Source organism: Fundulus heteroclitus, chromosome 13 (assembly GCF_011125445.2).
Source record: "Fundulus heteroclitus isolate FHET01 chromosome 13, MU-UCD_Fhet_4.1, whole genome shotgun sequence".
Taxonomy (NCBI): Eukaryota; Metazoa; Chordata; class Actinopteri; order Cyprinodontiformes; family Fundulidae; genus Fundulus; species Fundulus heteroclitus.
Genome location: NC_046373.1, coordinates 40,157,340 through 40,183,166, shown reverse-complemented (window position 1 = coordinate 40,183,166; position 25,827 = coordinate 40,157,340). Strand labels below are relative to the sequence as shown.

Below are 25,827 nucleotides of genomic sequence, written 5' to 3'. Positions count from 1 at the left end.
CCCATGATGAGGGAAAGTAAACGGTAAAAGTGAGCAAAGACACACAAGTGACCAGAGGAAGAATATAAAAAACTATGCACCAGTTTAAACTAACAGGCAACGGATGAGAGAGGAAGCGAGCGCTACTTACCGTCCGGGGCTCGTCTCACGGTGCTTACAGACGCGAGGCGCGACGGACGAGAAGCTGATTGTTAGCTTTCTGAACCTTAAATCTTCCACCCTGACCTGACCCTGAGCTTTTCTTTCTAAGCGAGACTAAACCCAGGCAGAGAAAACACTAAAAGTTTACTAATCTTTAATGAGCAATCATTTTTCTCTGCTGAGTGATAACCTGAACCGACTCCTACTAACTCTCCTCACTCTCCCCTCTTTCTCCCTGATCCTCGGCTTGTGACGTCCACATTTCTCCTTTCTGGCAGCTGTTAGTGAGTTTCAAGCACAAATGCTGGTTTAGAGTTTCACACGTCAACAGAATGCATTAGAAGAAAGACATTTGCACATCCACACACACACACACTCTCTGTGATCTGGACACAACATGCTCAAATGGTGAGGTGAGTATTGCTGCTGGCGATCTTGCACAGCTGGCCTTCGGGTGCGCCGACTCTCTGCGACGAGTTTTCTTTTTAAAAAAAAAGAGCGAGGAGGTAAAAATCCTCACACACATTCAGTCCGACTTTGACTGAAGTGACGAGCTGCAAACACCAGGAGACGGACACTTTTCACAGTTTTAAACACAAATAACGGGATAAACGTAAGGCAGGAGGTGGAATGCAGGGTGTTGGCTTTATGCAGGCGGGGGGTTTCGGGTCTTCCTGGAGAAAACTGCTCTGTGTAGCAACAGAAATGACGCTGAAGGTTTGTCTACGTTGATGCATCGCCTTTCTAAGAATGCATCGATGGAAAATCTTTGCTTTGTAGCATGACTACACTGCAAAAACGGAACTAGAAATAAGTAAAATATTCTTTAAAACTAGTGTATTTGTCCTTGATTTGAGCAGGTAAATAAGATGATTTGCCAATGGAATAAGATTTTTGTGCTTAAAATAGGAACAATTCATCCCCATCTGCTTATTTTAAGTGCAGGATGTCTTATTATCTTATTTTAGGGGTATAAATACTCACTCCGTTGGCAGATAATCTTATTTACCTGCTCAATTCAAGGATTAAAACACTAACTTTAAGAACATTTTACTTATTTTTAGATCCGTTTTTGCAGTGTACTGCAGCACCACTGAGGCCTTGAATGTTAGCAGCTAGCCACGTGTTTGTTTTCTGATGACAAATGAAAATGAAGATGAGCAAATCTAACAGTTAGTGGGAGGACTGATGGGTTTTTTCATGATGTGAGAATGGACCACTCCCATGCAGAGACGCGGTTCAGACGCCATCGTCCAGAGAAAGGTCTTAGCTGCGGGTAGCTTTAAAGCCTCTGGTCGTGTCTGAACAGCGTCTGGGATGCTTGTTAAACCAAACAGAATCAATGCACTGCAAAAATGGATCTAAAAATAAGTAAAATGTTCTTAAAGTTAGTGTATTTATGCTGGATTTGAGTAGGTAAATAAGATTATCTGCCAATGGAATGAGTATTTTGACCCTTAAAATAAGATAATTAGACATTGTGCACTTAAAATCAGAGATGAATTGTTCCTATTTTAAGTGCAAAAATCTTATTCCATTGGCAAATAGTCTTATTTTTCTGCTTAAATCAAGGAAAAATGCACAAATTTTAAGAACATTTTACTTATTTCTAGTTCTGTTTTTGCAGTGTGGTGATGACGTTTCTCTTGGTGAACACACAACATGCTAACACACACACAGACTCTCGCCGGACCACAGACTCAACATTAGCTTGCAAGCGTGTTGAGACTCAAAGCAACGAGTTTTAAAAACAGTAATTTCTCTTAAATCTCTCGGTTCTGTCAGAAACCGGCCCATCCGTCTCAGACCATCTACCTTTCGCTCCTCCTCTTTGGCCAGCTGCTGCTCCAGCTGCTGCAGCTGCTGGGTGGAGCTCTCCCGCAGCTGGTTGTAGGTGGAAGTCAGCTCGTCCAGCTGGGCCTCCACCTGAGCACGCTCCTCTGGGGACAACCTGGAGAGAAGCAGAGGACAGCCGGGGGTCAGCGGTGCGCATGGTCCCAGAGATGTTTCTGCATCTGGAAACATCTGGGGTTTTTCCTCTTGGTTAGAGGCAGAAAGCCACAGTCTAGTGACGGTTTCAAAACGGTTTCAAAACGGCCAAAAGATTTCCATCAAACCGTTTCAGAGGTAACAGGATTTTTACCAATATTTACAAATAAGAAATTTTGTTAATTTAAAAATTAGGCCATTTACTGACAAGAATATAAACCTAATAGAATTTTTTATTAATGCCTATAAATCGGCAATTTCCCTCTGGGATTATTAAAGTATTTCTGATTCTGAAATCAATGATTAAAGGGAAAATTGTTTCATTTATCCATTAAAACCTAATAGATCTTAAAAACAATTCAACCCTTCATATCAAGGAAAGATGGGAGAGAGAGTGCAATTTAACAATAGGAGAAATAGGCAATAATGTGGAGATACCAATGGACATACAATAAATCTCTACAATGGCAAGAATTTGGTAAGATTTTTTTTTATCACACCTGCTCAGAAATGTCACTATGATAGAAATCCCCCTACATGTTGGAGGAAATGTAAAAATCAAAACAAAAACCATTATCATGTCTTCTGGGACTTCCCAATTATAAAAGATTACTGGAAAGAGATAAATAATGCCTTACAAGATATTTTCAAACAGAACATTCCTTTGGAGATCAAGCTTATGTATTTTGGTATAATTCCTCAAGAAGCTTCAAAAATAAACAAATATTTGATGACTATTTTATTAACAGCAAGAAAGAAAAACATTACAAGAAAATGGTTATCACAGGACAAACCAACCTTAGACGATTGGATCGACAACATTTAATATATATAAAATTGAAAAAATAACAGCCTCTCTCAACCACAAGACTGAACAATTCTGTCAGTGGTGTCAGATTTAGGTAGACTATGTAAAACTTAGAAGATCTGATTTCAATTTTAGAGACCAAACTTAATTAAATCCCCTCGACAATCCACTCTCCTAATATGTTAAATTGAATTAAGTTTTTTTCTCTCTTGTGACCCCTTTCTGGTTTTTGTTCTTGTTCTCTTTTTAGTTTTAGTTTTATAATCTTTCTCAGGAAAGTGAAATCTTTGTTTCGTTTGGACTGATATAAGGCAATGCCCTACTTGTTCACCTTGTTCCAAATGTTGGAGTTGATCCTGTGAAGTAGAGGTCTATGTTTATGTAAACGATACTTTCCTGAGAATCAATAAAGATAAAAAAAACAAAAACAAAACTGTTTCAGAGGTTTTAGATCCTTTAAACGAGATGCTAAAGTTCCTGGTTAAACCAGAGAAAGAGCACCACCGCCTACCGATGGTTAATACATAGTTCCAGTCCTTGTTGATCACTAAGAAAGGCACCAGCTAGCCGTGTTTCACAAGCCGGCAAGCTAAGAACAGCTTCCCTGTTAAATAGGAAGCAGGCTACCAGAGCAGATAGCCTGACTAACTACCCTGCTAATCGGCCCGTTATGGTGCGTTCATGCGAAATTTCCGTCAAACCGCGCGGTGTTGGCCGGCTTCACCGCGTCATCTAACAGGAGAAGCTTATTATACGCTTCTCTGTGCAACCCAACACGGCGGACCGGGACTTTACCACGCCTGTCACGGTGCTGCGTTTAATCGGGAAAGCCGAACAGCGGCAGCGGCGGCCCTGCAGGTCGGCCAGATCCTCCAGAAATGCTTCCAGATCGGGGTCACCGTCGCTTACCGCGATGCTTTTCTCTGTCCAGGAACCCAAAATGTTTATTCCACGTCGGGGACGGATCACCCGTACGACAGAGGTGAGGACAGCCGGAGATCGGAGAAAGGGACAGACAGACAGACAGAACACCCGACCGGCTACACAAGCGGCGGCTGGCCGGTCCAGTTCTGGAGTCACTGGAGGAGGACTGATGAAAGATTTTCCTTTAAGGCTTAAATTACGTTTAAAAAAAACGGCTTTTTATGAAAGCCACACATATAAAACTCTAAAGAGCATTCCTTACTTCATCTCATGTCAACATTAAAGGAGCAATAAGTAAGAAATTTACTGTAAAATCAACCTAAATCATTCTCATTTCTCACCCTGGAGGGAAGTTAAGTTCTCTCTAAACCCAGTCTGTCAGACTCATTTCTATGTGGGGCCACTTTGGTGTCATGAAGTCATTAAAAGGGCCGGTTGCTCCTGTATAGATGATACTTTTGATTTCATAATTCCACTTCTGTTCACATAAAAATGTAAAATACTTTCACAGTAACATCAAAGTAGCACCTTAGGCCCAGTTTATACAGTTTATCTGCAAAAATAAAGTTTATATTCGGGTGAGTTACACTTTACACTCATCATTCTGCATCACTTCTTCTCCTTTTGGACATTTCTGGGTTGTATAATGTGTTGTGGGAAAACAGGCATCTAGTGGCAAAAAAAAAAAAAAAAATCAACATTGGCTACAGGAGGCAAAGTTTTAGCCACTTTATACTTAAATAATAAATAAATATAATACTTATATTTAAAAGGATATATGCCCCTACTTTATGACATGATGTGCCTTTTTTTGGCTCTTGATGGCCGGATAAACTGCCTTGAGTTTGACGCGTGTGCTCGAAGCAACCGGTCCTCTCCATCAACGATGTCTGAGTCACGATTTTTCTCCTTTCAAACTTAGAAGTACTGTCCGTAACTACTTTGGCTCAGAGTGCAGCCCGTGTTTACCGTATTTTACGGACTATAAGTCGCTCCGGAGTACAAGTCGCACCAGCCATTAAATGCATAATAAAGAAGGAAAAAACATATATAAGTCGCACTGGAGTATAAGTCACATTTTTGGGGGAAATTTATTTGATAATATACAACATCAAGAACAGACATGTCATCTGGAATGGCAATTTTAAATAAAAATAGAACGGAGGCAACAGGCTGAATAATTGTACCAGTGTTTCCCGCAGCGCTATATTGGCGGCCGCCTCATCCATATGCTTGCATGTTTATTTGACGGTAACAGGCGTTTTTTTTGTTCTTGCTTTCATCCGTGCATATAGTGAAATAACAGGCGTTATGTGATCTGCATCACATAACGCTCTGACTGAAACAGAGAAACATGTGTTCAGTCTTTGTTGTTTATAAGTTAATGTTTTAATAAATTTTTAAGTGCTACAAGAGCAGCATATAGTTTTCACAAGCCTAGAGCGCCCTCTTGTGGCTACATATGGTAATGTTTACTCCTTAGTTCATGCTGGTCAGTATGAATTACCATTTAAAATTGTCACACCTGACTATAAGTCACAGGATTGGCCAAACTATAAAAAATGAGCGACCTATAGTCCAAAAAATACGGTATTTCATGGTAAACACTTTTCTTCAGTCTGTGGAATTTTTAGGCAGTTATGCAGGAAGGAGAAAGTTGTGGACCTAAATGATCTGTTACTCGTTATCCCTTAGCGTTAGGAGCCTTTTTAATGAGTGAATACTTACGTCAATAAGTCGCTTGACAAACAAATAAAAATAAAGATTTCCCGGAAAATGAGCAACAGAGCAGCCAAGGTCCAAAGAAAAACTCTGAAATCTCTGAGATCTTTGGATCTACTGTGAAGATGGAAATAAAAGCGTTGCTTACTTGCTGGCCTGTTTGGAGCAGAGGAAGACCTGCGTGCTCCGTATAGCTTCAGCCACCTGGTCCTTCTTCCCCGCCAGCTGTTCACTGATGGCCTTCAGAGGAAACACATGAGGAACCTGCTCAGCAGCCACCTTCAGGGGACATTTGGCTGGTAAAGAACCGGGAGCTACCTGCTGAGCAGCCAGCGAGGACTCGGCGCTGGGACCACCGGTCCGACCCTGGAGGCCTTTGACCCAGCCCAGCAGCTCTGAAACCTGGCCCACCCTGGCCTGCTTCTCCTCCTCCACCTCTTTCTGCGTGGATGAAGGGATGAAAGGAGGAACTGTTGACATGAAGGCCACACAGCCTGCTTAAAGGGTGTTAATCAGAGCAGAGGAAGGTCTCACCTCCTCTTCCTCCAGCCTCCTCAGAGCATCGCTGATGTACTTCACATGCTGGGTTGTCAGAGTCACTAAGGCGGTGTAGCGCGTCCGCAAGTCCATAAACTGGGAAGACATCCACCACAGGGGGATTAACTCGCCGTTTGGTCCATGTTTAGGTAAAACAACAAATGGATATTAATATAAAATAAACATATTACTTCCTGAGTGATGGCGTCAGAGGAAGAGTGCATCCTCCTCCTCTTCACCGGCGACTTGTGGATCGACTCCACGAAGGCTCTGTAGGTCATCAGCTGCAGCTCGTAGTCCTACAGAAGAAATGCATCATGGGAATTTATCGATATGTAAAATGAGCTCTTGGATAGATGAATAGACGAATGGACGGATGGACAAATGCAAGAATGGATGGATGGATGGAAGAATGGATGAATTGTTGGATGGATGAATGGAAGAATGGATGGACGGATGGATAGATGGATGGATGAATGGAAGAATGGATGGACGGATAGATGAATGGATGAATAGAAGAATGAATGGATGGATGGTTGCATGGATGGATGGATGCAAGAATGGATGGATGAATGGATGGATAGACGAATGGATGGATGAATGGATGGATGCTTGGATGAATAGACGAATGATGTATAGACGGATGGACGAATGCAAGAATGAATGAATTGATGGATGGATGGATGAATGCAAGAATGGATGGATGGATGGATGGATGAATGCAAGAATGGATGGATGGTTGGTTGCATGGATGGATGGATGAATGCAAGAATGGATGGATGAATGGATGGATGGATGGATGGATGCTTGGATGAATAGACGAATGATGTATAGACGGATGGACGAATGCAAGAATGAATGAATTGATGGATGGATAGATGAATGCAAGAATGGATGGATGGATGGATGAATGCAAGAATGGTTGGATAGATGGATGGATGGATGGATGAACGAATGCAAGAATTAATTGATGGTTGCATGGATGGATGGATGAATGAATGCAAGAATGGATGGATTCTTGCATGGATGGATGGATGGATGGATGAATGAATGAATGCAAGAATGGATGAATGGTTGGATGGATGAATGGTTGGATGGACGAATGCAAGAATGAATGGATGTGGCATGGATGGATGGATGAATGGAAGAATGGATGGATGGATGGATGGATGAATGGAAGAATGGATGGATGGATGGATGGATGGATGGATAGAGTGATGAACGGATGGATGGATGGATGGACAGATGGATGGATGGATGAATAGAGTGATGAACGGATGGATGGATGGATGGACAGATGGATGGATGGATGAATAGAGTGATGGACAGATGGATGGATGGATGGATGGATAGAGTGATAGATGGATGAATGGATGGATGAATGAATGAGTTGATGGACTCTCACCTTGACGGAGGTGCAGTACTGCTTGGAGTAGGTCTGGCACTCGTCTAGTTTGGTCTGGTTCTGCTCGATCTCAGCTACTAATGCCTGAAAACACCAGAAACAGGTAAGCAGGTCAAAGGGCAGCTCCTGCGCTCCGACCGTCAGCGCTCGGCGACGGGAACCGACCGTCTGCTGGGCCAGCTGCTCCGACAGCGCCCGGCTGTCCGTCTGGCCGGGCTGGGCGCTCTCCTGTCGCTCCGTCGTCTCATCGATCCACCGGATCAGAGCCGAGTGGTTATCCCGGTACTGCTGCAGCGCCGAGCCCACAACCTCCAGATCCGACCGCCTGCGGTCAGAGACAGCAGGGACGAACACGAGCGTCACGCCAAAAGCCCCGAGACGGCCATTTTTAAACGAGTCCAGGCGAGCCACGCCTCCTACCGTGTTTCCGTTTGCCTTTTGATCCCGCTCCACCTCTCCGCCATCTGATTGGCTCTCTCCTGGTAGCGTTCCAGCTCGGGGCTGCGGTCCGGGTGCAGCTTGCTGAGCTCAGCTCCCGCCTCCTTGGCCCGACCCACCTGAACCTGCAGAGCCTGGAAGATGTCCTCCTGCTCTGACAGCTCAGCCTGCCACCTCTGAGGAACGATCGAACGGCGTTAGGGTCAGGCAAGAGCAACAGAACCCAGATTAAAGAGCCGGCTTTACCCCGAGCTGCTGTATGAGGCTCTGAATGGCGCCGGGGTCCGCAGGGACGACGTCCTCCTCACTCAGCCGGCCCTCGTACTTCCTCACCTGGCTCTCCGCTTCCTCCAGGCTCCGCATCAGGAGGTCCACCGATTTTAACCTGAACAGGCAAAAAAAAAAGAACAACAATAAAAACCCAAAAACATTTCACTTGAGAAGGAAGCAAAACGTTTCAAACCAGTCAAGAAATATAAACTAGAAAACGAAACTAAACTTTTTAGTTGACCGGCGTATGGCACAAACTTTACGTTTTCAGAACTTACAAAAAGGGTTTAATTTAGAAAACTGTGACTTGTATATGTATTTCTAAATTTGAGATTAATATCAAAAAGCACATAGGCCAGAGATAACAGGAGAAATGAACACAATTACAGAAATTTTAGGCCGTATATATAGTAGTAAAATAGAAATCATATTGGATTGAAGGAGATTTGAAGGGGGCGGGGCTTGGTTCCTGGGTTTCCGTTGTGATTGGTTGGGAGGATGTAATGACTTAGTGGCTAGGTTAGCGGTTAGCTTCGGCGTTAGCTGTTCATTGTAGCTCCCACCGTATTCTTTGAACTATGGCTGGACAATATAAAAAAAAAAGAATATCGATAAAATAAAAATCATATTGATCGATATCGATAATTATCAACAAATTCAAAACAAATATTTTAAGTGCAGCCCTGGACATTTTATACTGCTGCTTAGCAACCTATTTTTACATACAGACACACAAACACTGAATTTAAACTCAACCCTTTATTCAACCAACTTTTTTCTTTATGTCTTCGATATCTGTCTATCGATCAATATATATTATTATTGAATTATCGTCCAGCCCAAGTACACCAATACTAAAAACTATATTTATAACTGGGGCTGGACGACAATTCAATAATAATATATATTGATCAATAGATGGATATCGATGATAGAAAACAGGCTCAGTAAAAAGTTCAACAGAATAAAAGTTTTCCTTCCTTTTGCATTCGATCATGTAGGTTAATATTACAGTTATTACATCTTCCCAACCAATCACAACGCAGACCCAGGAACCAAGCTCCGCCCCCTTCAAAGAGTTCAGAGAGCACACGTTCTTTCTTTTTTAAAAACTTGCAGTTTTGGTAAAATGCATAATATCTGAGATGTAATTGCATAAAATAGCATAAAATGACCAGGGCTGCACTTAAATATATTGTTTTGAATTTGTTCATAATTATCAATATCGACTGATATGATTTCTTTTTTATCGATATGTTTTTTTTCTGTATCGTCCAGCCCTATTTATAACCGGTTAACAGATGTATTAGGATACTCATCACCCAAAACATGTCAGTTTCTCTATTTTGGACATTAATCACAAGGAGACATACAAACCCAGGACATAAATTTAATCAAAAATCTTACATTACAGCCACCTCCCACAATTAGATGGACATTGTGGAAGAGATTTACAAGATGGAGAGACTAACTTACACGATAGGACTACAACAACTAAAATGTCAGAAGAAAATGGACGATCTACAGGAAATTTCTAAATTAGATCATGATTAAGAAAGCATGGGACACCTGTAGTACAGAGAAGTACAGAGAATTGTATTGTTTGGATAATAAAAAAATCATAAAGCTTCACTGACTTTTCCAGGTAGACGGCGGAGAGGCTGTGCAGTTTGTCGGTTCTGTCCACGGCCTGACGGAGCTCAGAGCGGAGGACGGGGACGCCGGAGGACGCCGGCTTCTCCTCGAAGAAACGGACGCAGCGGCGAGAAACGTCGCCCAGACTGGAGCGCAGGGCGTCCAGTTCGGCTTTCAGCTTCTGGATGAGAATCAGGAGGAAAAACAAAAGATGCTTCAGTTTCAGGAGTCTCTGACTGAGCAAAGCCTCATCCTGAAGTGTCGCTTTGTTTATTAAAGTTAGTTCATCCAATATTTCCTTTCAATGAGTAATGATTTTTAATTATTATTATTCTATTTAAAAAAAGATGTTTCCTGTTTTTTTTAAGCATCTAAAATTAAATGCAAACATTCAAAAGCATCTTCTGAAAAACCTGAAATAACATTTTAACTTTTTAGACATAAAAACCCGATTAAACAAAGACATGCAGCATTTTAGGCAGGTGGTGTTGCCCTGCGCACCCAGCAGGTGGCGCTCTAACTGACCTCCTGCTCGGCGATCTGCAGCGTGTTATCCAAGCCGCCGGCGGCGCCTGACATGAGGCCGGGAGGCGGCGTCTCGATGGCGCTCGTCAGCCTGCGCTCAGCCTCGTTCAGACGCAGGCCGACGTCCTGCAGCTCCGACAGGAAGGACCGGGACACCGACTCGTCCTTCTCCACTGCCAGGAAGACACAGCAGATAATTTCTCCTGCATAAAGCTTCACTTTTCCTCATGCAACGGCCTTTTTTAAAAGGAGAAGTCCGGTCAGCAAGGAAGAATCCATGGATCATTATCTATACCTAAAACTAACACGATGATTTAATGAATTTAGCGCTGATCAGTACAAAAAACTAGAAACGTTCAACTTCTGAAGAAGTTGAAGAAGGCGCCCGCCTGGTGGTGCGCGATACCGTCAACGGCAAAGCTTCCGAGTTCCTTGGTCGTAGGCTTTTATCACTTGGGGATTTTAAATCAAATCTTCTGAGTGTGAAAAGGATTTGTCTTCGTCAAAACCAGCCGACAGGAGAAGGTCTGCATCCAAGCAGCATGGAAAATTGGTGTTATTAAAACATGATTAAATACTTCAATGTAGCATGAAAAAATGAAATATGTGAATAAAAATGTTAAAGGCATTACAAACTACTAAAGGAAGTACAAACTCTGAAGCAGAAGTTGGTGAGACCTTCCTAGAGCTACTTCCGGTGAGCAACATGCTAAGCGTTAGCCGCTAACATGGTTGTGTTCAGTATCACCGGGCGATTGTACTCTGTTAGTTTGGTCCAAATCCTGTACTGGGAAGTTCCTCAAAAAGGGTGCCAATACTTAATGTCACCAAAGCTCACCAAAGGCCATGGGTCAGATTGGCCTCCTTTAGCAACTAAGCCTCACCAAATCTGGGCCCAGAACTCAACATTTGACAAAAATGGTGTGTAGTTCCATTTCCCACAGGTGAGTGGTGCTGTATTGGCCGGGGGGTAGTTCTTGCTGTTGCAATTTTTTCATCATTCATTCATTTATATCAGTTGTTCAAATTATTTATTTGTTACTTGTAAAAAAAAAAAAAAAAAAATATTGGGTACCCCCGGCGGGTTGCGAACTTGCGACCTTTGGTGCACCAGCCCAACACCTAAACCACTGTACCGAAAAAAAGTGCCATGCTGAGCTCTGCATTTTTGTGAGGTCAACTGTGTGTAGGAAGTGGTTTTGAGAAGTGGTTTTTGGTTAATTTTGTCACCACGGTAACTTTAAATGGCGTCAATGACAAATAGCACACTTCGCACCGTCGAGACGCACGTTTTGATATATAGTTTGTGGGGGTACAGCCTACGGTTCGGGCTGTATTCACGGTGACGGAAGAATAAAAAGCTATAATATTAAAGAAACCCTTATTAGGTGCATAACATAAGGCCTCCGCCATGCATTTTCAATGCATAGGCGGGCGCCTAATAAATGTATAAATTGTCGTCGCGGTCACTGAGTCTGGGAGCGGCCATTAATGACCAAATATGGTAATGCCTCATTCCTGCCGTCTTCTGGCGGTGACGTCACGGTGCGGTAAGCAGAGGGCCGTTCTCCGCGCTTTACAAGCAAATTCAGTAGAAACTATTCTACACTTCTGCGATCAACAACAATAGCTGTGTCTCAATTCGGCGGCTGCGTCCTTCGAAGGACCCAGCCATTGGAAGATGCTCCGGAGGATCCTCAGCCGTTGGTAAATGGGACGGTCTAGCCTTTAGAGCACTTCCTGGTTGCGACACGACGTCATCACGTCTACCCCAAGCCCGGCGAAAAAACAGCACCAGATGACAAAAAAATGGATATGGAAATTTTTTTTTTTTTGTTTTTTTTTGTTTACTTGTTATTGGAGGAGAGTCGGCTTAGACGGCTTCGGCGGCAGCAAAACCGGCGCCAAATTTTTCTCAGGCTGGGAGAACACAGTGGAGAGGTAACATTTACCTGCTATTATTTTCACCCACAGGGGCCTGCTAATGATCATAATATACCAGTTATTAAACAAACGCTTGTCAGCAGATTGACAAAGATGTTTAAATATAAAATTTTATATTTATTTGTAAGACTTGATATAAGCTTATGTTTGTAACTTTAGTAATTTGAATTCAATAGTTAAATGTGTACAAACCCTGTAAATAACTGACTTAAATCACTACTTTCACTATCACTAAAAAAGCGCGCAAAGCACCTTGGGAAATCTTATGGCAGGCGAGGCCACTAAGGATGGTAGCGGTGCATCCTCAGAATTCGGGGAAAAGGAGGACGCATTTGAAGGCTGCATTTTAAGCATCCTCAGAATTTTTGCCAAATGGGACAGCCTCCGCGCATCGTTGTGACGTCACCGGCCTTAAAATGCGTCCTCCGAAGGACGCAGCCTGCGAATTGAGACACAGTAAATTATTTCGGATTTCCAGAGGACCTCACCACCGAAATTCACGAGAGCAATTGTTAAAGCAACAATGCCCACGTGCATGGCAGCTGGATGTTGCAATACACTGCAAAAACAGAACTAAAATGAAGTCAAATTTTCTTGAATTTAGTGTCTTTGTCCTTGATTTAAGCAGGTAAGTAACATGAGCTGCCAATGGAATGAGTATTTTGACCCCTAAAATAAGATAATTAGATATTCCGCACTTGAAATAAGATGATGGAGATGAATTGTTCCTATTTTAAGTGCAGAAATCTTATTCCATTGGCAAATCATCTTATTTGTGTGCTCAAATCAAGGACAAATACACTCAGTTTAAGAAAATTTGACTTATTTTTAGTTTAGTTTTTGCAGTGTACATCGGGTAAAAGCGGAAAAAAAACGTTATTTATTTCACCTTTGCGAATCATGATCCACCACATCGTCCTTTTTGGTCTCCTCGCCTCAAACTGGTATGGCTGGATTTCGAATATTTGTAATATATGGAAGAAAGTCTTCCATATATTCCATATATTGTAATATATGGAAGAAAGTCTTCCTTATATTCCAAATCACCATCAAATGATGACGATAAATCCACAGAACTCCCATCGCTGTCGCTATTAAATCCATTACTCTCTGCTTCGCATACTGCACTAAAAATAAGTCACATTTTCTTGAACTTACTGTATTGGTCCTTGATTTTAACAGGTAAACAAGATGATCTGCCATTGGAATGAGTATTTTGATCCCTAAAATAAGATAATTAGATTTCCTGCACTTGAAATAAGATGAGTTGTTCCCATTTTAAGTGCAAAAATCTTATTCCATTGGCAGACCATCTTATTTACCTGCTCAAATCAAGGACAAATACACTCATTTTAAGAAAATTCGACTTATTTTTAGTTTTGTTTTTGCAGTGCTGTGTCGTCGCCATCTTTGATAATAGCGCGTTGTGACAAACACTAGATAGAGTATTGGGAATTGCTCTGCAGCAGATACCGCACCATGACGTCACAAACCGGGAGGTGGCGGTACTGTTCCCTGACCAACATGGATGCCTCCAGTAAAGCACATTCAAATGAAAATTACTCTTCATTAAAAATAACTTATTTATTGAACAGTACACTGCAAAAAGGGAACTAAAAGTAAGCAAAATTCCCTTAAAAATTGTATATTTTAACTCAATTTGAGCAGCTAAATAAGAGTATTTGCCAATGGAATGAGAAGTTCTACCCCTAAAATAAGATAATTAGGCATCCTGCACTTGAAATAAGATGATTGAGATGAATTGTTCTTATTTTAAGTGCAAAAAATCTTATTCAATTGGCAAATAGTCTGATTTACCTGCTTATATCAATCAAAAATACACTAATTTAAAGCGGATTTTACCTACTTTCAGTTCACTTTTTTGCAGTGTATGTAATAATTTTATATCTAAAGTTCTTTCAGAAGTTTGCATTCTGAATACGACCGGACTTCTCCTTTGAAGACAGGAAAACGGCGCCTCCACGGCGTCCTCACCCGTCTCCATGTTGCGCAGCAGGTCCTGGCAGTGCTGCTGCGCCTGCTCCACCTGCCGCTCCAGCTCCCGCCTTTCCGCCGCCGTGAACAGCGAGCTCTCCTTGCTGTCTGACAGGAAGTCGGCCAACAGGGAGCCCAGGCGGTCCAGGGCGTGCTGCCGCTCCGACGGACTCTGGCTGCGAACCTTCACCGTGACACATGCGGAGAGAGGAGGTGAGACGACGGCGGTGATGGACAAACGTGACGGACTGTCAGGACGGTCCTCACCGTGTCCAGAGTCCATCCAGAGACGGTCCTGATGTCTTTGAGGAGGTAGTGCCACGTCACCACGCTCTTCATGTTCACATGCAGCTGATGCCACAGGGACATGGCCTTCTGGTACAGCTGCTCCACCCTGCGTTCACAAAGGGAAGAACCACCCTGAAGTTTATTCCTGTCTGATTTATTCTGCTTCACGTTTAAAAAACGCCAGCCGCTGAGAATCCTCCCAACAAAACAAAATTATATTTAATTACAGCTCAGGATGGGTAGAAATATCTAAAGCAGGGGTGTCAAACTCATTTTGGTTTAGGGGCCACATTCAGTTTCTCAAGAGGGCCACACCAGTAAACTCATTGCAAGATTAAATAGAACTAATAAAAGTGGACTTGTTGATTTTTATATTAAATTAATTTCACTTTTACACAATATATTATGAATAACCTCAGCGTTTTTAAGAAAAGTATGCGCAATTTCAACAATACTTTTACTCAGTGAAACATTTACTTGTGCATTATGCATAAGAACTGATCACAGTGATTGTACAGTGCTGAAAAACATTTATTCACATTTTTTGGAACTTAAAAAACACTGTCCTGCATGACAAAATACATCAAACAGATAAAAATGTATTAATGATTTAAATTTTTCCAAACCTGAAGCTTAATCTGCTGATTAAAACACAGCGCGTGGACAATATAGGAACTGCATATTTTCAATTAAACGAAGTACATGTTTTGTTTCAATAATTGTTTTATCATTCTCTCCCTTTTATCTTCTCTTTCTTTCACCTTTTCTTTTTCTCTTCTTGTTCTTCCTTTCCTCTCCTACTTTCCCACTGTAGTGTCCATATCATTTGAGATATTCCCCGCATGAATCATAATAAAACTATTCACATTCATAAATCAAGCGGAGCACTATGGTAAAAGCAGTACTGCTCCACTTGTGAAAGTCAAATCTAATGAGCTCTTTTTGGCATTAAGACAACAATTCTTATTGGGGGGGGGGGGGGGGTAAAATAAATAAATAAAAAAAAATTAAAAAAATTTTTTATAATGATAATGCATTTAGTCTGGGCCGGACTAAATTGTTCGGCGGGCCGTATGTTTGACACCCCTGATCTAAAGGTTTATTTTCCATGGAGTCATTACACGACCTGGAGGATTCTCTAGAACAAGAACTTGGGACACGAGTTTGGATTTGGTCAAAAATATACATACACCCAAGGTAATGTGCCAGCTGCACCTCCACACTGCAAAACCGGAGCTAAAAGCAAAAATGTTCTTAAAGTTAGTGTATTTGTCCTTGATTTGAGCAGGTAAATAAGATGATTTGCCAATGGAATAAGATTTTTGCACTTAAAATAGGAACAATCATCTCCATCTTATTTCAAGTGCAGGATGTCTAATTATCTTATTTTAGGGGTCAAAATACTCATTCCATTGGCAGATAATCTAATTTACCTGCTCAAATCAAGGATATATACATTAACTTCAAGAACATTTTACTTATTTTTAGATCTGTTTTTGCAGTGCACCGCACGCTTTGCAGACATCGGGGATCTTCTGGAATCGTCCTGGCCCTTATTTGCCCTGAGGTCATTTAATAATAATAATAATAATAATGGAAACTTTAAATGGGTTCCTGTACCTGTCCCGGCTTTTAAAAGTGCATAGCCACATTATTTGACTATTTTCATTTATACGTCAGTAGCTCACTCTGGTTGCATACAAAGGTTTTATGAAAGATTATCACATCCTGCTGGCGTATTACTTGTTATTTTTGTGTTTTATGATCTGTTCTTGATAATTTTTTTTAGTAGATAAAGCCTTTCGTGTTATTTCCGATTTTAATGGAAGTACGTACTGCTCATGCGCAGCAGAGGTTAAAACAAGGAAGCGGCTAACGGCTGTTAGCATCTCTATACCAAAACCAATGTCTCTGGGAATCCAGTCTGAACGTTGATTTTCACTGAAGCTAAACCTGCCGAGGCTCAAATGTGACACAGAGTTGACTGATGTGAATAAATGTTCTGATATGAGGCTCTTAAACTTGCTGTAGATCGTTTTATTTAATTAATAACGGTTGGTCTTTGATCACGCCGAGCTGCTGCTTTACTGCGAGGCATTGCAGAGAGTCAGGCTCAGTCCAGTGTTATTTAATTTAGATTTATTAATTAACCAAACCGGCATTATGATAGTTCTGTGATACTGTCACTAGATGGCGCCACATCTGTTTATATTTGTTAATCGCGACCGAGAGAAAATTAGTTTTGAGCTCAAAAAGGACCATCAAAACATTTTCAGGATGGAGGCTTGGTGTATATAGCCTTATTTATCATGATCAAACAGTTTTTGGTCATTTTTATAAGCATATAACGTGGCTATGTACCTTTAAGGAGGGTTAATGAACTTCCTAAGGATGGTGCGTTGGGAAGGCCATTCCTCCAGAACCCCGATTTGTTCATTAAAATTAGCTTGGATGTGTTTCGGTCTAATTTCAGCGTAAGGTTGACAACTTTCAGTGTAACGGGCCGTTATGCTGAAAATTCATCCCCCCAGTTATGCTCCATGCTATTCAGCCGGTTGTGGATGCAGCTGTGTAATTTAATAAATCATCTTACCAGATTAAATGTCAGTCTTTAGTCTTGGATTGTGCAAAATAAATGTCTAAATAATGATGCATTTTTTGACTGATGCGACTTGAATTCCGGAAAATACAGTAGATGAAAATAATTTGGGTGAAATTCTCAGAATAACATGCAGACAAAAAAAGAAGGAAAATTAAAAATTTTTTTTTTTGCTTTCAAATAAATTTGAATGTAAAAACGACCCCAGACGGTAAGTTTGGTTGTGAGTGTGAGTCTGACCTGTTGGACGTGTCGATGGCCTCCTGGTTGGGAGGCGGCACGGTGAAGCACACCGAGGGCACCATGGCTTCGTTCCCGGTGGGACTGATCACCTTCCACTTGGTCCTCTGAGAGTTGTCCTGCAGCACACACTCCTCCCCCCGGTTTATCGTGATCTGGGTGGGCGGGATGGGGAGGCGGACAGCGGGAGGATGAAAGGGCGATGATAGGAAAGACGGGAGAAAATTAACAGAAGCACTCGATTAAAGTCAGAGAATCATGAAAGTTTAGAAAACGAAAGGGAGGTTAGAGACGGAGAAAAAATAAATAAATAAAAACAAGCAGGAGGAACAGAAAAAAACCTAAACCAAAAGCAAAGAGCAACAAATTCATGAAATGATCATGAGATCGGGGGGGAACTGGGATGGGAACGAAGCTGCTTTGCATCATTTAAGCTTTAACGTTTAAACAGAATCTCGTGTGACGCCGGCGCCGGACGACAACGGTTAGCGTTTAGCCTCATTTTAACTTCAACTGCCTTTCTCGCCCCTTCCCTGCACACAGACACACACATTACCCATAATGCAAAGCTTTGCACGCTGCGACAAACGGGGACTAAATGAAATGCGTTCAGAGCTCGTTACGCTCCGTCCTCCGACTCTTATCAGCTGATCAGTCAGACGCTTACAGTGATAAATAAAATTAATTTAGCATATTTTTATGTTTTAACTGCATCTTATGTCTGTGGTTTGCTTTGCTAAACATGTCGGGATAAACAAATAATTTATCAATTAGGGAAATTACACAGTACTGAAATGTTTTTGCTCAAATTACCCCAAATAATTAAACTTTTAATCATTTATGGAGGAAGATGAGGTTTAGTTATTTTATTTTCACGTTTATTTTGTCTAACAACATTTTATCGTTTAATTATAGTTCCTGTTTAGAGCAGAAGTAGTTTTAAAACTTAATTCAGAAACTAATAAAGATTCGATTTAACTGTTAACTAATAGTTTAGCTCCATTAACAATCAAGTAAATTATAAAAAAGAACATTAAACAATACATTAAAAAGATTTTAATGATATAACTATAAATATTTTGTTTTAAATAATTTTATACAACAAAAAAAAAGGGGGGATTTTTGCTTATTAATGTCCCAATTTATTAGTTTGGGAAACAAAAATAAAAGAAACTAAATTTAGCGTAGAGATTTAAATAATAGAAATTAATAGTTTAAAAGTTAAAAATAATAAAGATTAATATAAAAATTCAAATAATATATAAATTAGTAAACATGACAAAATACACAAATATACAAAAATTATGAAAACAAATCTATTAAACTATTTCATAATTTCTAAACTTTATCCTATAATCTATAATTATCAAATTATTCTACAATGAATGAAACTTGTTTAAATTACTTTTTTTAATACTTTTTCGCTATGCTGCCTCAACTTTTAAAATAGAGTTTTATCAAATTATCAGCTTATTTCTGGTGACATTTGGGTTAAAATAAGACAATAAACAGCCATAATTGGTTATATTTAGTTTCTCAGGTAGATATAAACTTCTTATGATGCAATTAGATCACAGATATTAATATTTCATCAATGACAAAATGTCAGTTATGGAGATTTAGCTGCAAACAGGGAAAATAAGTGACAATAACATGTTTTTTTTAATCAAACTCCAACTTTTACTCCAAATATTGAGAGAGCTTGTATAAAATGTCTTAAAACGACGTGAGAAGAAATATTTGTCCTCATAATTGAAACAAACATTTACTCCCTTTTTGTAGACAAATCTGGAGATAATTGATCATCCTGCAGCAGATTTAGAGAAAAGTCGTCTTTATTTTAACGGAGTCTAAATCAGCTGATAAGAAAGCGAGTGAGAGTCTGAGGTTAGAGAAGGAGAAGAGAGGCAGCTCTACCTGAACGTTTGTCTTGTCGGCCCGACCCACAGACGAGAGGAAGAGGAGAAGGAGGAGGAAGAGGAAGAGGAGGGGGGAGTGGAGAGAAAAAAGAAAGTGAAGCAGAGACAGATTACTGTGGTGCACGGCGACTTTCCAGAGATCCTCTGCAGCCAAAGCAAAAACCTCCTTCATGCTTCAGCTGGACTCCCCTGACCCGCCAGAACCGAGCCCTAAATATAGCAGAACTGCTGCTCAGGGACGCATTTATGATTTATCGGCTCTTAGGCTCCCTGAAGACGTCCCCGCTAAGAGGCGGTCAGAACCAGCAGGAGGAAACTCTCCTCAGCGCTCAGCTCCATCTCCAGAACCCGAGCCATGGTGGTTCTGCTGGTTCTGCAGGACGCTGGTTCTGCAGGACTGGAGCTACAAAATAATCTTTGGCTCTTTTCTTAATTGGATCCTAATTAGTGTCGGAGCTGACGGCCTCAGAATAAACCGTTTTCTTCCCGTTTTACTCCTCATCAGGCCCACAAATCAACAATTTAAATCATATATTAAAATATTTTAGTGACACTATAATAAAGAAATTCTATGTCTATGAATATCTAATTAATACAGAATTAAATCTGAAACAGAATCAATAATTAAAACTTGATTTCATTATGTCTGAAAGATATTAAATGTATTTGTTTATTTCTTATTTAATAGTCATTCATTAATCACTTTAAATTGTCACACACTGCAAAAAGGTATAAAAAGTAAGTAAAATCTTCTTGAAATTAGTGTATTTGTCCTGGATTTGAGCCGGTAAATAATCTCATCTGCCAATAGAATGGGTATTTTTACCCCTAAAATAAGATAATTGGGTTTACTGCACTTGAAATAAGATGATGGAGATGAGTTGTTCTTATTTTAAGTGCAAAATTCTTATTCCATTGGCAGATAAGCTTTTTTTACCTCCTCAAATCAAAGACAAATACACTAATTTCAAGAAAACTTTACTTACTTTATGCTTCATTTTTGCAGTGCAACGACTCAAATAGTCTCCAATGATTGGCCGATCTGCTAACCAATCAGGGTCTATGACAAATTTAACGACTTAATGATAAAATATTTATTATTTATCTCCACATGTAATTATGTATTGTTGATTTTTTTCAAATATGTTTTTTAATTATTAATGTGTGCATTTTATTTAAATGATCAAATATAAAGAACATTTACCAAATGCTGTGTTGACTTATTGGGTTGAGGTCATAATAATTTAAAAACTGACCAATTATAAATGATGATTAAAAACACATTTATGGCTTTTGCTAAAACATTACAAGCCAAATATGTTATTTTTAGTCTTTAAAGGGCAAAGGTACCCCCGTGGTAAAAGGTGGAAAATCAATTTTTTTTTCTCCATTTTTTGTATTTTAGACAGAAAAAATTTGTTTTATCTCATAAAACCATGAAAGTGACCAGAGGACTGAACTTTATTTTCTGTTTTCAGAGTTTCCAGCTGCTGCCGTCTGATTTAAGCTTCCTCCTCTCCAGGTCCTCTCACGTCTTTTTTATCCACGTCCTCCAGAACCACATGTGGGTTCTTTTTACCCAACAAACATCTCTGCTCGCTGTTCTCTCATATCTGGGACCTGCCTGCCGACAAACTCAACATTTCCACCAGAACCGGGTCGTACCTCGATCTGTTTGTAGTCACAGACGGCTTTGACGGGCGTGGCCCCGCCCAGCCGGGTCTCGGCGCTGCGCAGCCGGAGCTGGACCACCGTCTTGGCCCGTCCCACGAGGCTCGCCACCGTGCTGCGGTACTCAATCAGCTGCTCCTTCTCCTCCTAAACAAAACGACAGAAGCTTTTCACCAAAACTGGACCCGAAAGGTTCTGATCAAACTCAGCTGTGACGGTACGACGGATGAGAACAGAGAGAAAAACGGCTGTGAGGAACCGTCAGAACCACATATACTCGTACTAAGAGGCCGGTTCTGTAGTGCAGGTTCACGTATCGACCCACAGGTGGCGCCACACGGCAGAATTCAGACACTATTAAACAATACGGCTGAAGAAAAACGCCTAATTTCACCTGATTGGTCATTTTAACCAAAGTTAGAACCAGAGGGGGGCAGTAACTAGTTACTTTTACTCAGTTACATTTACTTTTTGAGCAAAATGTGCTTTTAGGAGTAGTTTTACTGCACATTACTTTTTACTTTTCCTTACCATACCATACCATACCATACCAGCTTTATTTATAAAGCACTTTAAAACAACCACAGTTGATACAAAGTGCTGTACAATCCAAAAACACAGCAAAATAAAAATAATTATAATTAAAAGTAGTTTAAAAACAAAGACATACACTTTAAACTAGATCTCGCTGGTGTTGAAAGCCAAGTTAAATAGATGGGTTTTAAGACGAGCTTTAAAAGTGGACAGAGAAGGGGCCTCTCTGACCTGCAAAGGTAAGTCTTGAGTAATATTACTACGCAAGTATTGCTGCTCTTACTTGAGTAAAATCTCTTGCTACTCTACCTGCTGTGAGTAACTTCATTTATAAAGAACAAACTTGTTTTAACCAAAAATGCAACAAAGAGACAAAAACCTGGAGTTTATGTTAAAGTGAAACTTCTTATTTTGTTATTTTAATGTTATTTTCTATCTGCTGGACTCATTGAAACATTTGGAGGTCAGATGAAAGAACAGTAAACAGACTGCAAAAAAGGAACTAAAGAAAGTATATTTTTCCTTGATTTGAGCAGCTAAATAAGACTATTTGCCAATTGAATGAGTATTTTTACCCTTAAAATAACAATTAGATATCCTGCTCTTGAAATAAGATGATGGAGATGAGTTGTTCCAATTTTAGGTGCAAAAATCTTATTCCATTGGCAAATAGTCTTATTTAGTTAATCAAATCAAGGAAAAATATACTAATTTAAAGAAATATGTACTTACTTTTAGTTGCCTTTTTGCAGCGTATTGGAAGTACTTTGTGCTGTTCTAACATACTGTATATACATGAACAGTTATAAGTATTGTTTTCAAGTTTAATGTTGAAAAAATGGTTTATAAAAATTTCTTCTACCTAAAGTTGTTATTTAGCAAATTTTTTTTCTTTTTTTAAATTCATACTTTAAAGTGGCAGAATTTTCCCATAACCTTATATTTTTGTCTGTCCAATTAGATAATTTTTTAAATATTAAATCCTCAGCTGTTACTCGGTAATTAGTTACTCGGTAATTAAATAGCCTTCTAACTGAATACTTTATTACTCTTATTTGAGTACAAGTTTTGGCTCCTCTACCCACCTCTGCTTTATGACATTACTAAGAAAACTTTCTCCTAATGGGTCTCCTCACACTTTTTACACACTCAAAGTAAATTTTTCTTGAAATTAGTGTATTTTTCCTTGATTTGAGCAGCTAAATAATACTATTTGCCAATGGAATGAGCATTTTTACCCCTAAAACAAGATAATTAGATATCCTGCACTAGAAATAAGAAGATGGAGACGAGTTGTTAAGATTTTAGGTTCAAAAATCTTATTTCATTGGCAAATAGTCTTATTTACCTGCACTAATCAAGGAACAATTTTCACCTACTAGTTTTCTTTTTGCAGTGCAGATGATCACTGCACAGTTACACCACCCATCTCCCTTTCCCCCTTCTATACCTCCATCAATCCTCTCTGGGGTCTTCCCCCTCCTCCCCAGAGTTTGGACCCGAGCGGACTCGGCGTTTCCTAACTCGGCCGCTGGCCATTAAACATTTAACCGGGAGCTCTTGGCCCTGACGGCTAGGATTGCATTTGCTCATCATCTCGCCCCGAAGAAGAGGAAGCCATCAAAGATTCATGGCGGAGAGACAACAGGGAGGCAGGAGGGTCAGGATGAGCGGGGAGGCGGATGAAGACGCGGATAACAGGTCTGTGGTAAAACCTATTTTCTCCATTTGCACCTGAGAGATGAATTTCACAGCCGGAGACGAAGCGCTGCCGTCAGAATATCAGCAGCAGGTCGGCTGGAGCTCGATTTACGGCAACCGCAACGTGTGCAAACTGAAACAGAGCGACTAGAGGAACCATTTGATTTCTTCTTTCTTTCAGGGCCGGAGGAAGAGGAAGACTGAAGTGTGACATTTGGCGGCAAACAGGTACAAGACCTCCTGTAGGAAACGGAGCGAATCGAGCTGCAAACGCTGTTAACGGAAATTAATTTAAAGTTCAAACAGAAGCCCAGCGGCAGATTTATCTGAAGCACAACGTGCAATAAAAGCTCATAGTTGCAGTTTAAATCCTCCTGAACTCTCTGTAGTTATGCTGCTGGAGGACATCAGGACCACTTTCCTCTCACTCTGCAACTTTCTCCTACTACTCTCCGATTGACTATGTGGCTGAGGGGTGGCGGGGCAGTTCTGTTACAGTTAATCGCCTCTCAGTCTGACCCGACTCCATGAAGAGGATATGTCTTTTTAACGATATAAAGTCGTGTCTCATCTTCCCGTCTGTGTAACTGCTTGTGTAATGGTTACTACTCCCAGTTGTTGCAAATGAATCAACCTTCAGGGACCCGCTAAAGCCTAAAGCTCCCGGTTTACCGGTGCGTCTACATCCTAAACCTCACCGACGGCCATGAGGTCTGGACTGAAAGAATCTCCCTTTGGGGGATTTTTTGGGCACGTTCCTCTGGGAGGAGACCCTGCACTGCAAAAAGGAAACAAGAGAAGTCAAATTTTCTTGAAATGGGTCTATTTGTCCTTGATTTGAGCAGGTAAATAAGCTTATCTGCCAATGGAATAAGATGTTTGAACAACTTATCTCCATCATCTTATTTCTAGTGCAGTAAATCCAATTAACTTATTTTAGTGGTAAAAATACCCATTTCATTGGCAGATAAGATTATTTACTGACTCAGATCAAGCACAAATACACTAATTTCAAGAAAATTTTACTTTGTTTTTATTCCCTTTTTACAGTGTGGGGAAGACCCAGAACTCGCTGGAAGGACTATAGATGCCACCTGCACTGCAAAAACTGAGCTAAAATAAGTCAAATTTTCTTGAAATTAGTGCATTTATCCTTAATTTGAGCAGCTAAATAAGATTATCTGCCAATGGAGTGAGTATTTTTTACCCCTAAACTAAGATAATTAGATATACTCCACCTGAAATAAGATGGTAAAGATGAGTTGTTCCTATTTTAAGTGCAAAAAATCTCATTCCATTGGCAAACCATCTTATTTACCTTCTCAAATCAAGGACAAATACACTAATTTCAAGAAAATGTTAATATTTTTAGTTTAGTTTTTGCAGTGTGGGAACACCTAGGAACTCCCAGAACGATGGAGGAGGCCGCTGGGGAGCGGGAGGTCTGGCTTATAAGCCCATAACGACTGCTGGACGGCCGGCGTTGCTTTATTTAATCAATGACTGACTTAAACCCGGGTTTTCTGAATGAAGGTCAGATACCATGGAGTCCTGCAGCAGGTCCTCCAGTTTGCTCAGCCTGCTGTTCTTGTCGCAGGTATACTGCCTCTTTATCGTTTCCTGAAGCTGGCGGAGAAACGACTCGCAGTCCTTCGCGTCACTCATGAACTGCAAGAAAGCAGAGAAACAGGCGTCAACAAACCCAACGATGCTTTCACCTCACGACGCGAGGAGGAAACCTGGAGGGCAGAGATGCTGTTAACTCCAGAGGGTCCAGGAACTCACCTGGAAGTAGGCGGCGTTGTCTTTGAGATGCTGCTCCACGCAGACACACAGCTCCTCCACCCACTGCCACTGAGTCTGCAGGGCGGCGCTGTAGGCCTGGAAACACACACCGCCGGTCAGCGAGCGCACACACAGAAAACCCCACATAGAGGTGGGAAACAGCCGGAGCTGCACGGGACGTCGAATCAGGACTGCTTGGAAGCAATATTTGATAATAAATTATATTATTATGCTCCATGCACACTTATTCTGGATGCCGGTAACAAATGAGTCTGGTTGGATTGAAACAAGAATCAGGATAAAGATGAAAAACAGCACTACCGATCAACTTTAAGGTTTTCTAGCATTTTGTTTTCTATTTTGAATCGAATAATCCCATAATAAACATAAAGAATCACATTAATTCCACAGAAGAGTTTTACAGGAAATATTATCTGCAGGCATCCTGAGCCGGTGTCTGTCTGAGAAAACGGTAAAACGCAGTGAAATTTGATTCAGATTAACATTTTTATAAAGTAGAAATAGAAGAGCCTTTAAATTAATCAGCTTTTACAATCAGTAATAAAGATGATGTTTGATAGGAAGTATTCATTCACTGCAAAACTTGAACTAAAAATAAGCAAGATTTTCTAAAAAAAAAAAGTAGTGTATTTGTCTTTGATTTGAGCAGGTAAACAAGATTATCTTCCAATGGAACAGGATTTTTGCAATTAAAATAGGAACAATTCATCTCCATTCTTTTATTTCTAGTGCAGTA

At 40.5% G+C, this 25,827-nt stretch overlaps 1 protein-coding gene across 16 annotated transcripts in view; it reads right to left on the bottom strand.

Annotated features, from left to right (window-relative positions):
* The window catches only part of macf1a (microtubule actin crosslinking factor 1a), a 315,238-nt gene that overhangs the window by 135,572 nt on the left and 153,839 nt on the right, over nucleotides 1-25,827 (bottom strand). For 14 of the 16 annotated variants that reach the window (XM_036145777.1, XM_036145778.1, XM_036145780.1 and 11 more), the window contains 18 exons: nucleotides 25,071-25,166; nucleotides 24,828-24,953; nucleotides 21,045-21,197; nucleotides 19,378-19,389; nucleotides 17,461-17,615; nucleotides 14,601-14,727; nucleotides 14,334-14,517; nucleotides 10,395-10,567; nucleotides 9,872-10,050; nucleotides 8,211-8,349; nucleotides 7,947-8,140; nucleotides 7,692-7,851; nucleotides 7,527-7,610; nucleotides 6,313-6,420; nucleotides 6,119-6,217; nucleotides 5,903-6,025; nucleotides 5,733-5,824; nucleotides 1,957-2,092 (listed from right to left, as the gene is read on the bottom strand). In XM_036145777.1, coding sequence (XP_036001670.1) covers nucleotides 1,957-2,092; nucleotides 5,733-5,824; nucleotides 5,903-6,025; nucleotides 6,119-6,217; nucleotides 6,313-6,420; nucleotides 7,527-7,610; nucleotides 7,692-7,851; nucleotides 7,947-8,140; nucleotides 8,211-8,349; nucleotides 9,872-10,050; nucleotides 10,395-10,567; nucleotides 14,334-14,517; nucleotides 14,601-14,727; nucleotides 17,461-17,615; nucleotides 19,378-19,389; nucleotides 21,045-21,197; nucleotides 24,828-24,953; nucleotides 25,071-25,166 — 2,340 coding nt within the window. The remainder of the gene's footprint in view (nucleotides 1-1,956; nucleotides 2,093-5,732; nucleotides 5,825-5,902; nucleotides 6,026-6,118; nucleotides 6,218-6,312; nucleotides 6,421-7,526; nucleotides 7,611-7,691; nucleotides 7,852-7,946; nucleotides 8,141-8,210; nucleotides 8,350-9,871; nucleotides 10,051-10,394; nucleotides 10,568-14,333; nucleotides 14,518-14,600; nucleotides 14,728-17,460; nucleotides 17,616-19,377; nucleotides 19,390-21,044; nucleotides 21,198-24,827; nucleotides 24,954-25,070; nucleotides 25,167-25,827) is intronic. The other 2 variants (XM_036145779.1, XM_036145770.1) reach the window with 1 other exon arrangement.